Source organism: Onychostruthus taczanowskii, unplaced genomic scaffold (assembly GCF_017590055.1).
Source record: "Onychostruthus taczanowskii isolate IOZ18803 unplaced genomic scaffold, ASM1759005v1 scaffold180, whole genome shotgun sequence".
NCBI lineage: Eukaryota > Metazoa > Chordata > Aves > Passeriformes > Passeridae > Onychostruthus > Onychostruthus taczanowskii.
This window is the reverse complement of record NW_024499018.1, coordinates 418373-432099: the sequence shown is the minus strand read 5'-3', so window position 1 is coordinate 432099 and position 13727 is coordinate 418373. Positions and strand designations below refer to the sequence as shown.

General features: G+C 35.8%; 1 protein-coding gene across 2 annotated transcripts in view; it reads right to left on the bottom strand.

Moving 5' to 3' along the window:
- TTC33 (tetratricopeptide repeat domain 33) overlaps window positions 1-13727 on the bottom strand; it is a 43718-nt gene that overhangs the window by 18889 nt on the left and 11102 nt on the right. For both annotated transcript variants that reach the window (XM_041400999.1, XM_041401000.1), the window contains exon 3: window positions 632-713. In XM_041400999.1, coding sequence (XP_041256933.1) covers window positions 632-713 — 82 coding nt within the window. The remainder of the gene's footprint in view (window positions 1-631; window positions 714-13727) is intronic.

The window sequence follows — 13727 nt, the reverse complement described above, 5'->3', positions numbered from 1 at the left end:
TTCAAGATCACTTGCTGAAACTCAATAGGCACAGCTTATAGGGCCTGCTGAGATGCTTCCTAGAATCTGGAGGGTTCCTATGGGAGTCACAAGAAAGCAGAAGTGGGACTTTTTACAAGGGCAGGTAGTGATAGGACAAGGGGGAACAGCTTCCAACTGAAAGAGGGCAGGTTTAGAGGAGATATTATGAAGTCTTTTACATGACTGATTTAGCTACGTAACACTTAATACAAAACCAGATTGAAGCAAACCATTTGCACACAGTACCCATGTTTAATATTGACAGTAGATAGTATTAAGCCCAATCTTTAGAAAGAGCAAGCAGATTTTTAGTGGTCAGATTTGCTAATGTATCACACTAAGGCTCTCCCTGATCGCACCAGTATCACTTTTTTCTCTGCAATGTAGCATCCCAATTCCAACCCAACAAAGGTGTTTACTGTGACTGGCTGGGATAACAGCATTATTCCAATCTCTGTTAAAAGACACACTGTTAGTTAGTAAAAATGAAATACCTAAATCGTGTTGCAGTTCCTGTACACAACAACTAAAAATGTTGCCCAGTACCTGTTCACAAGCACAATGTTTTATTTTCCAATTTCTAAACTGGCAAAGAATTGTCATGCTTTACCTGTGATTTCATCTCATAAAGTGTAGCATCCTCTGGAGTTAACTGAAGTGCTTCATCCCACTTGACAAGAGCCTCTCTGTACCTGTATTTAAAACAATATTACAATGTCAACATATTTAAAGGGACTGGATATTTCTTTTTATAACCTGACATTGTCCTAAAGAAAGTGCCATGGCATATGATTACTATTAATTATTTTTCTAATTACTTGCCCATAAGAGCTGTTTTCAGGAACTGGATATTTTTGTTCTGATCCAATGGACACTAAGTATTAGTACAGAACTGACCTCAAGTGAATTTACAAGGCAACATTGGAAAGCTGAGGCAAAGCTTAATGACTTAAAACTACAAATTTTGAACTGAGTCCAATTTCCCTCACTGTCAAAATCATCTTTAGCCAGGCATAAAAAAAAATATATTCTGAACTCAACATGCCATGATATAGTCATAATTTAAAACTTCTTTTCATTCTAAAAAGCCTACATTTCTGTACTGTAAGATAATGTAAGACTCTAAAGACATATAAACAACTTTGGAATACAACTATAAGGAAATGGAAAGTAAACAGCTGTACTAAAATCACTGTCTGGGAAAGCATACACCATGTTGCCCTTTCCTAGGAGAATGAACACAACAGAAGAGTTGACTAAAACCAGTAAAAAGTAGCTTTTTGTCTTGAACCAAGAGGTAAAACTTGAACCACAATGAAGAACTGTAAAAGAATAGTGTGATGCAATTACAGTCTTTCAGCAATAAAGGTGGCCTTTCATCAACATTAATGAGTCTGTGAAGTTATCATATGTTCTCTGAAACTTCAAAATCCACATTTGTTATAGAACTGTGTGGGAATGCCTGTATTTATATTAACTACACTGCAAAGGTATGAAAACAGTTACTCTTGGGAGATACACAGGCTTCAATTCTAATATAGTATAGGTAAAACTACAGCAATTTTCACATGCCCTTCATATGAAACAGTTTTTATCTTCTCCTACTCCCCATTGTTCCTTCCCTTTCCTTTTCCCAGTTTTCAGTCCTCTGGGTTGTATTACAGCTGCAGGTTTGCCAGAACAGTCACATAAAGACTTCAGAAACTTCTGAATCAACTCAGAATAGAAAAACAGACTGGAAAAGCAGTGCGACTGAAGTCAAGCTCTCACAATGATTCAGGTATTATTAGTTTGCAAATTACACTAGTAAGTGTGATGTTTGAGTGCTAAGCAAAGGATGTTTCAATAAATTTTTACATTTCCTCAAAGTTCAGGCACCAGCTGCACATTTTTCATCTCAGTTCATGCCCCATGGGCAGGTGTTCACCCTAAAGAAAATATCCTGACATTTTCTACATGCCTCAGTAGAAGCATTATGCTGCTCTTTACTTAGTGGGGACCACTTTTTGGACAAAAAGATTATAGTTTAGTTCAAGACCTAGCACAGATTTGCAAATAAAGTCTACATGAACAAGGGTCCTCAGCTCAGTTTGGTGGTGTCCTGGCCATGCAGAAGGTGTAATACTGTGAGTACAGCAAAAAAGTTTAGATTAAAAAGTTCTGGAGAACAGAGAAATTACAGTAATAACATCAGTAACCAGAGATGAAGGACCAGCACTGGCATTCTGCAAGTAAAAACACATAAGAGAAGAAGCTGCATTTCAGGAACCTTTCATTTTTACTTCTATGAAGGGAACAAAATTGCTCAAAGCACCAATCTGAATGTGATAAAACTCAAAGCAAGAACATGCTAACTCTGAAAGAAGATTCAAATATAAGCTAATATCCCCCAAATCCTGCTGGGTTTTGCTGCTGGTTTGCCAACAGTCTGCCAAGAGAATAAAGATGGACAAGGGAGTAAAAGTAGTACATTCACAGAAACACTAAGCTGTGTGCGTTCTGTGTGTGAACAGTAAATTATGTAACTCTGCCTGTGAGCCTCAGAAAGAGTGATCCAAGAGAAGGAACAACAGAATGCCAAAATTACTTCACAGACTAAGAACAAAACAGAAGAGGGCTGGTGAAGGAAAGGTTCCACCTACACAGGACTGCTGACTACCAGCCTACAGTCTGCAGGTACCCACAGGCCTGTGAAATTGTCTTCTTTTAGAAGGTCTGATAAAACATGTCTGTTCTATTCTTTTAAATACTCAGGAAAAAAATTTATTTCTCCAGGAGAAACTAAGGATACTGTCCTTACTAAGCAAAAATGCGCCACTGTTGCTTGCTCTAGAAATGAAAATTTAGGAAAAATTCTTTACAAAAAGGTAGTCCATTAGTCAAAGAATGTTCTACCTCATTCTTCTGAAGGAAAAGATTATATAAAACATTATATTAAATATCGACCACCATACTGAAAAAGATTCCTAGGGATATAAGATAACATTATAAAGTCAGTGTTCCAATAACTGCTTTATGAAAACCATAAACCTTGACTGAAAGAAGAACGGAGTTAACACAGGGGTAGTGTTGAAAAATAAATAATTTTAAAAATAGATCACTTTACTATTTCTCAGGATCTTTTTTGAGCTGAACTGTACAGCTTTACCACTACACTTTACCATTGTGAGGAGAAGTAGTTTTGAAAAGGAAAGCTTTGATATAAAATGACATCTCTTAGAACTTTTATATCTGTCATATAAGGGAAGGCTAAGAGAAACAGGACTGTGCAACCTGGAGAAGGGGAGGCTCAAAGGAATCTTACCATGGTGCAAAATTACCCAATTTGGAAGTGGGACAGGGAGTTTAGAAGGTGGAATCAGACTCTTGTCAGTCATGCCCAGTGACAGAACAAGAAGCAATACAAACTTAAGCACAGAAAATTCTGTTTAAGTATATCTCCCTCACGGGAGATACCCAAAACTCAACTCACAATGTCCTGAGCAACTCACTGTTGTTGACCCTGCTTCAAGCAGGAGGCAGAGTAGAAAAATATTGAGTTCACTAGGATTGCAGGACACTAAGATATCAGCAAAAACCAGTGATACATGATTTATGATATTATTATCTCTTGGCTAAATGAAAACCAATTTTAAGCAAAATATAAACCAACAATAAATAGATCCATTAATTTTTAGATCTCTGGCATGGCTATAAAAATTTATCTACTGTAGCAGTAAAGTCACAGAATACTAATAATGGACATAACCTGTTTTTAATAGGTTATGGAAACAGTATTTCCAGAAAAATTAAAACTTTTATGTGTATGTTCATTATAACTAAGCACCTAAACAGTAATACAAAGCATTTTTAAAGTAAGATTATAGTATTTTGAAATGTAGAATTCTAGTTATGTGAGTACACAGATATAGCATACTTATCTATCAACAGTGATTTCACCCAAGTAGTATACTTCACTACAAAAAATTATTATACAGTTACAATCAGAATTTAATTAGCATTTTCTCTTCTTTTTTGCAAAGCTGTAAAAATAAATAAATTATTGACAAGTGGGTACATCTGGAATGGCTTCAGGACAAAGAATTTTTAGACATTTTTTATTTAACAGCCTATGAAATCACATGGCTCCTCTAAAGTACTGAAACTGCTCTCTTCAGATGTGCTCCTGACCATCTGGGAGCTGCAGAAACTTCGCACCTTTTTTTACAGCTTGCCAAACTTTTGAAACAAACATCTCGTGCTTACACTTCACTTTTTCAACACCACTCCTGGGAAAACAGGATCTCTTGGACTCTTAATTAAGATCATTAAAACAAATTTTAAAAAATGTTTGAGGCTTCTCAGTAAAAAACCTAACATTCGGATTACAAAGAGATCATTTTTTGAATCACATACATAAAATGCTAAAAGCAGCACCACAGCTCATGCAGGATTTAGAGTTCTATATTTTTACTCTCAGACTTGCTACAGACTGATGCCTCAGGAACAGAGTGAGACAGGACATAATCAGAATGACATTGAAAATATCTGCAAATCTAGCAAAAAGAGACACACGTGCAGGAGAGAGGCAGAGTACAGGAGTACAGCGTCAGGAGAAGACATGAAGAAACGTAAATCCTGGGATTACTTTTAGACTTGGACGGATACTCCCACAATCAAATGTTACAGAATAACGAGGAAAAACACAGAAAAAGCTAAGAAAGGGACAGCGAATTTTAAAAAGAATATGCCTAATTGTCAAGGATTCCTGTCACAGAGGGGCAACATGAACGGTCTGTGGCCACCAGCAACAGGATCTAGAACAATTTTAACCTAGTGCAGGGTCAAATCCTGAATTTGTTGGAAACCAGAGGAAAAGAACACTAGTCGGTAATTATAAAGACCACATAAAAAGAGAAATTAAAATTAAAGCAGAAGTTGATTACAGGAATGAACTTCCCTTTTTAAGCTGGGAGATGATGCAGGCATAGACTCTGGGAGGAAAGATATAAACAACAGGTAAATGAGGACACTAAGAAGGAAAAAGAAGAATGAATGTAACACGGATTTTTTGTTTAACATGTTTTAACAACTTCAGACTTCTCTAACTCAGCCAGGTTTTCACAGTAAAGTACTTCCTCTGCTGGGGGTGAGGAGGGAGATGTACAGCACTTAGTAGAAGCATTTACAGAAGAACAGTTCATAAATAAGCGACAAGAAGTTGTTTGCTTAAGTACACACAGAAAATTGATGTCCACAGCACATACAGTCTGATAACAGTTGTAGGATTGGTACACCTTACTAACTTGCTTCATGTGTTTAAAACGCTCATCTGAATTTTTAGCAACTTCCCAATTTTTTGTCAGACAATTCTGACAACTATTGGTGAAACATAATCACTGCAGCACAAAAACATGACTATTTTGTGGTAAAGTGTCAAAGGTCACTTCTGATTATGTATGAAAAAAACAGCTGCTTTAATATCCACTAGACTTTTCAACAAAATGTCTTAATTTAACAGCCTCACTTAGGCGTGGCTACACAAGAGGTGCACGGCAATTCTTCAGTGGCCCCTGACCATACACGTGGGTCTTACCCCACAGTAAAGGAGGTATAAACAAACTCAGTGCAGCTACTCTTTGAGAAGACAAACTCTTCTGAATTGACAGTGGGGCAAAACAGCATGAACATACCTGAGGTACGTAACTTCAAACCTTACATATCAGAGTTACTATTCTTGCACATATTAGACCACTCAAAATGACATTGACACTTGGACACTTGTAGTGCACAAACTGAAAATACATCTGGTTTATACAGTAAAAACACAGCTCTGTTACACGTTAATTAATCAGCTGAACATACCATAAAATTAAATAGCTACACAAGTATTTCAAAGACACCTCTCTCCCAACAACTTCCACAGAGGAACAGATGGGAATTACCATTTCATCATGTACCAAAACTAATTACCATATATCATGACAACGAACTACGAAATCAAATTTTTCATGTAAGCTCCACTCACCAGTTTCCTAATTTTAATTCCAGCCACAAATGTAAATATGGCTAGTTTATGTCATTGTATCTATTAGGCAAATGCAGTTTTGAAACCACCTTTGTCAAAGAAAAACTATGAAATACAATACTGGAGAAAGATAAACAAGTTCACATAGAAAATCAAGCACCCTAAAGCAAAAGCCACAGAATCAGGATTCTGGTACCGTCTCTGAGAGACAGCCTCTCTCACAGGAATAACATTTAATTTCCTCACACATGATATGAAAGAGTAATCTCAAAAAAATTACTCACTACTTTTTCACAAGTTCACTTTTTTGAGACACAGGAGTACATTGCAGTAAATAATTAAAGCAACAAATACAGAGGAAATGGGGAGTAAACAAACCTGTCCTTCACAAGTACATTTTATACTGAATTGTAAGCTGAGGGCTCTGCTGCCTTTGACTTACTTTACCTCTCTCTTTACAACCTGGTCAATCATTGTTTCATGCTCCACCCTACACAGATACCTCACTTATCTGTTAGCAGACAAGAAAATTTGCAACACAAATGCAAATTTTCATTCCCAGGCCATCAGTGTGTGCAATTTGAGCGCTTTGTCCCCAAGGGATGCTTTGGGAAGCACAGATGCATGTGCCTACACTTGTCTTTAGTCTTCAAAAATGACATCATTACTTAAGCCCTGACTGAAGAGAATTATAGAGTTGGTTAACAAGCAAGTTCAAAGCACATTATTTTCTTTTAAAAATCCCTTTTTATTCAGAGAAACAGAACAAGTAAGTTGCATATTACTGAACAAAATCTTAGTTAAAAGACACCAATCACATGCAAAATTCTAGATAGTGGACATTCTACAGCTTTGTTTCTGGCCTTGCTGCAGATCCTTTCTGGACTTGGCACTGCTACTTCATATTTTTCTCTCAAAATATGGCTTTAATAGAAAACTTATATAACACAGAGGAATTTACTTACCTGCCACAAGATTGCATCATGCTGACTGTCAGAAGGGCTAAAACTACACTGCTAATCATTTGCAGTAGTCCTGAGAACTCAGTACCGTGAGAATAATTTTTTAAGTGAGAATACCCAATATCTCAAGATCTTGCTACAAGCTGTTAGCTCAGGCACCAGAGCGTTATTTGGAGTAGAGGAAAGGAAATCCAAGAAATTACTCTTCTTTCAGTAACGTAGTAGTTTTGTTGGTTTAGTTTTGTCATGGAAACCACGAGTTTTCAATCAGAAGTGACTACTGTCACTGACTGCACACCTGATTAACAACAGAAATATCAACAGACAGACTACAGTGAGAAGTATTTAGGTTTTTACCATGTAAAAATTTGGAGGTGCAGTATGGACCTTCAGGAAGAGTCAAAAGAAATAATCTATTTCTACCTGTATTCTATTAACACTAAACTGTCAATTACAAAATAGAACACAAAGATGTGTAAAAATGCAGAATGAAATATCTTAAATCACCAGTTAGCAAGCAACATTTGAGAACTTCTCTACAGACAGGCAAACTTTTACCTGTATTTTGCCAATATCTATAGCTGCAACTCAGGTAACATACCTGTTTTCTATTTAGAAAGGCAGTGCTAACAACAGACTTGATACAGAGGAAACAACAGATACATTCACTGGAAGTCATATTAGAGTGCTTCAGAACAGCAATTGTCAAGACATTCCACACCACTGAGAAATATTCTCACACAGAAGAACATTTAGTATGTTGTATAAACAGTGTTCATTTATGAATATAAAAAGGATAAATATTAATTACATTCATATAGTTAAAATTCAGTTTCAAATGCTTTTATGTTCAACATTAGTATCAGATTAGGCCACAACTAGTAAAAAAGACAACACCTAAGAATCCCTCTACTGAGTCTAAAAGCTCCTTTGCAACCATCTATAAACATGTGAAGTGCTTTGTTTAAGACCAGACTTGTAATTTAATGTAATTAATATCGGGTATTGATAGTCATTTTACAGGTGAGAGCTCTGTAGGAAGCCCAAATAAACAGAGACAAACAGGAGCAGCATGAAAATACAGGAAGGAAATCAATTTTTATTACACCTCAGCCTGCTATTTTCATTGTTTAAGCAGTAAAAACTGACTATCCTAACCCTGCAAGCTTCAAACGATAATTAATTGTATTGTTTCAGTAAAATCAAGTCACCATTTTAGTATTCTAAACAGAAGCTGCAAATTAATATAAATCAAGTATCAGACATTGCAATAGCTGTAGTATTTTAGCTATTCACAGAGAAGTAACACATTTTTATTGCTGGAATGAAATTCTAAATAGAAAGCTTTAGTTCCTCAAAATATTTTCAACAGCAGTTCCTCTGAAAGCAGCAGGAAGGAAAAAAACTGTTACGCTGCCTTTGAAGCAATATTCTGCTCTTGAGAATCACTTGATCAGATACCATTTAGGCACACACCAGTAGAGGCCAAAATGATAGGTGTCAACTCTTTTGCTCTTAGATGTGAAGACATTTGTTTGTTTTAAGCTTTTAATTATCTGTCCACAGATAGCAGACAGCTCTGTCTTACTTAACATTATGATCCTAACATTTCTCAGAAATCTGGCATAGAAATTAAGGCTTTAAGTCAACAGAACAAAAGAATTCCTTAAATGCTGGATTATCAGAATATAGAGACCAAAAGTAAGTAACCTGGACACCCTCACAATCAGTTAAATTAAATAAAAAACAATAAATTATGCAGAAAAAAGTGCCAGATTACAGATTTTTCATACTTACACAATGCTCAATGTAATAATACCCTTAATTTGTACAAAAATACCTTAGTTTTTATTACAGCAATTCTGTAAATTAATTAGGACATTTTAATTATTATTGCTCAATTTTAGTATCAATTTCCTTTATTGTTTAGAACAACAGCACTTCTAAATTTTTTTCCAATATTGCTTGCAATTCCTTCCTCACTTTTGAAAAGTGAGAGTCTCTCCTCTTCTGTCACAAAAGAAATCAGTTACATAAATAAGTAATTTCTGAAACCTTATTTATTCAATTCCACCCACAATATTAAGAAATATTCTTGATATTGTGGGTGGAATTCTGCCATATTTTTGAAAGGCAAACGTCTTCCAACATCTCTGCAATCTTCTGGTAAGTCCTTAAAAGTTGTTCTGCACTCTTCTCACCTACCTCAGTTTACTTTCCTGCCCCTGCTTTGCACCAATTTAAAAGTTTTTGCTCCTTGAAGTAAATCAACAGTCTAATCAAGGTTATGACCTATCCAACAGTTTGTTTTAAAATACCAGACAGCTCCCGGTGTAATTCTCCATTTGGAGAACTACACTGGAATTACACAGGAGACTTACTTTACTAAATAAAACAGCTGCCTGTTTTGCATTTTAGCAAATGCAATTTAGCAAACAGCATCCTACTACTTTCATACTCAGAGCTCTGCAAAAATCTTTCTAATCTGACAGCGAGAGAAAGATGGTGTAGCAGGGACTGAATAAAACAAAGTTTATTTTCTGGACTGGAAAATTTTCATTTCAATCTCAGCATGTGATCCTACCCCTAGTATGCTTTATGTACACCTTTTCTTCATCAAGCCCCTATTTAAGTCCTTTTTGAGGTCTGACTAAATATTAATCAAATTTGAATCAGAAATGCTCTTTGAGGACTGGAAGTTGAAACACTTAACTGAATGACATATCTATTTTAAAATATACAATACTTCAAATATATCCAGGAAAATAAATTATGTAAGCAGCACCAGGAAAGGTTAACCTTCTGACAAAGAAATGACTTTTACTCACAGCCTAGAATAAAACCAATATAAAAACACCCATGTCAACATCCAAATTCACTGAAGGCAAATTTATGGTCACAAGAGCCAATTCCCAGGAAAAGAAAAGTTTGTATTAAATCTTCCAGACAGCTTACTACAGAGAAGTCTAGGCTGTAGACTCCTTTCAGTAAGTTTATGCTATTCAACATATTTAACAGGTGTCTCCTATTTTTAAGAGTAAAAACAGGACTGTGGAGCCAGCTGAATACAATCCATTATTCACTGCCAAGATCTCTTATCCAAAGACTGTAGCTGCAAAAAACCCACAACTATAAACTGCATTTTGTTTAAATGTAATTTCCTAATTTTTATAGAAGACAAAAAGCTTAAGCCATGCATGGTCTACTACATTGGATTTCTATTCCCAGCTGACACGTCAAAGACAAAATATTGCTTTAATACCTGTCATTTAGTTGCTAGAGCCAGTAAAACTCCAGAGACTGGCATGAAAATATATCCAATTTGTGATAAGAATGCCAGCCTGTAAAAATTATTAATTAGTTTGAACTGGCTGCAAAATAGCAAACTTCAGTTCTTCATAAAAATAAAATTTCTCTGACTATTTTTCAGAAGGCACAAAAAGAAAGAGAGGAGGCTTGCATTACCTCCTTCACTATATGTTACAAGTGTACTGGACAGCATTCATGGGTGGAAAGGTACGGTTCCTGTCTGAAACATCTGTATTTAAACACAACAGTATGAAATTGAGGATGATACCATAAATACTGAGTCTTCTCTTTGAGACCAGGACAAATGTACTGGTCACCCAAATGACTACCAATTTCATATGGGTCAGATGATTTACCAAAAGTACTTAACAATATATTTTAACATTTTTGTCGTGTTAAGACTCTCTCTGCACCCACCCCCATCAAAACACTGTACTTTTGTTTGTACTGCTAAAATTGTAGAAAATAACTGCTAGCAAAGTCCCTATGAACTATTTAGAAGTAGTTTCTTCACAGTCTAACAAGACAAGTGAAACAAAAAGACTCATTTGAAAACACGAGTGTTTTAAAAGTGTAACAACTACAAGTGCAAACAAATTCACAGATAACAATTTCAAATTTTATGTGCAATACAGTAACATAACACAGGCAACAACTAGACAACAACACAGCATAAATGAAAAAACTTCTTTCCTCTTCCCCTGCTGTTCAGCCACTCACTCCCATTTTTCTGGCTATTTTGTCAAAAGCATTTATGAACCAGATCAGAAGCAGCAACCAGAAGGAGACTATTTTCCAGCCAGGCTTCCTCTGCAGTGCTGTGACTAACTGGTACTTTGAGTTGGCTTCCCCCAGGGTAAAAACATAAAAAAAAGGGACCATGGCAAAGTAGTGGAAATTAAAGAGCAGCAGAACTGGGTCATATGGACACCCAACTCAGATCAGTTACCCACTGGTAGAACCGCAATTCTTGACCCGGTACTTCCAAACAACCAAAGCTAGGGAGAATGCACACACCAGCCCTAGCTTCCGGTTAACTCAGCCCTGACATATTTTAACAACTATCTACAAAATTACTGCCTTGTTAACTGCCACGTAAATAAATCGATGGGACAAAAAACAATTGAGGAAGTCAATATTCACAATAAATTAAGTTCCTGTAAATTTGATGACCACATGTTACTTTACAGGACCCTTCCAAGCAGTCATTCTTGTGGTAGTAGTTAATGTTATGAAGTCAACTCATTAACAACCATCAGTCCTACAATATCAAATATTTCTGCAATGTAAACTGAGAATTCACCACTCTCAATGCTCCCCATTTTCTGTTTGAGTTAACCCTTCAAAAGACTTGGCTGAACAGGACGTTGATAAAGAGTTTTTATTCTAAGTCTACTGCCAAGCATTGTTTTCAGTTTAAGGATACTTTCACAACATGCCACAGGATATGGAGGACACCATTTAGGGAACTGGAAGACAAGCTGACATACATACAGGAACCAAGACCTTACAACGAAGTACTGCCATATCCTACTTCTGTAGAAAAACACTGAAGTAAATGGGCAATTCCAATCCCTTAAAATCAGTACATTTTAATTTTGGAAGATATGGACAACGGGTACCCATCATGTTCAGTAAGGACTGGGCAAGAGATACTAAATTACTATTTCAAAATTAAATTCTATGAATGAAGAGACGATTAAAACAAAGGCAGTGGAGGGGGATATTATCTTTGTCAGCAACAATAACTAGACTTAAAGAGCAACTGGCCAAAGTTATTAAATTAGGAAACCACTTAATTTTTTTCCTCACTGCTTCCCCTGTGAAGAGAAATATATTATGAAAAAGATATTTCTAAATACAAAGGTTTCATTATCTAAGGAAAAGGAATTATGTGTATTTAACACTAGATCTGGACAAAAAGCAAAACAACAAAACTGTCACTTAAAAAATATATATATATGATCACATATTACAGTATCCATGTTGTAATACATTATATAATTAATACAGGGGACTCTGTGAAGGATGTGTAAAAGGCCCCAGTTTGTATTTCTCTACAAAAACTACTGAGATTATTAATGCAAAGTACTAGGTTTTGCTAAATTGCATTATGCTAGGCATATAAATAATAGAACTGCCTACATTTAAAAGCTTGCACCATTAGAATTCCTAACTGAAGTTATTGGCAAAATCACTAAGGTCAAGCATGTTCTTTAACCTGATAGGTAGACTTTTGCATCCAAGAATTCACATGAATCTCTAGTTGCCATCTACCAATACAGACCTGCTAGCAGAAATTGATTTTTGTAGGCTGGCAGTAGTGCTGGCTAGCTATACTGCCACCATGTCACCTATTTTAAAAGACAATCCCTGTCTCAGGCAGTTTATCACAGTAACATGCAGAAAGAGAAAAGGAATTAAGACAGTTTCAGAAATCAAGCCAACTGTGAGAGAAACTCACACTGAAGCACTTCACCTCAACACAGCACTCGGGAGGAGAAAAAAAACCACACCAGTAGCACTCTGCTAGGTGCACTCACTGTGCCTCCTATGCAGCAGAATGCTGTACATATTCATGTGGCAAAATATCCCAAAGACTGGCAGGTGGCACATAAGCATCAGATTCAAGGAAAATCAGACTGCCAGAAAAATTAAGTAAAAAATGGCAGATTCAATTACACCACCTTTGTATGCTTTACAAGGCTAGAAATATGCCAGCCCACGTACTTTCACATATTTTAATTTTTCAAGCATAGCTATGATAGTGAGTGATAAAAATTAAATGCAAAATATTATAATGTAACAAAAATATAAATAATGTGATATCAATATTTATATTTTTATGTTATTTATTTACAGTCTAGTATATTATGTAATTAAGAAGTACCACAGAGGTATTCTGGGATTAGATGAAACTGTCCTGCTGGGTTATAAACAAAAGTTGTCTGGAAAGCATGACAGGAGCAGGACAAAACAAGAGCACCAGCAAGTAATGTTAAATTCTAGAAACTATTGATTACTGCATATAAAAATCTGAGACAAGTAGCCATTCATATGTAGAGACAGAATAGAAAACAGGAACTGTAAGGCATGAATACTCTACACAGAGACATTAACATATACATTAAAAATTAATACATACTGATGAGACACTTAAGAACCTTTCTTTTACGCTTCTTCAGTTCCAGTAACATTCTCTACATATTTAAATATTAAGGGAAATGTTAAGTAAACAGACATATTTTTGAAGAATTTACTTAAAAAACACTGCATAGGACATAGCCAGTGAAAAACACAGCTCTTCATCCATAAAATTCTGTAAATTATATTTCATGCACAGAAGGAAGAAACCCTCTAGACATAAATACAAGGGCAGGTGACACGAATTACCCTTCCTCCACCTCCAAAAAAGCACTGATAGGCCC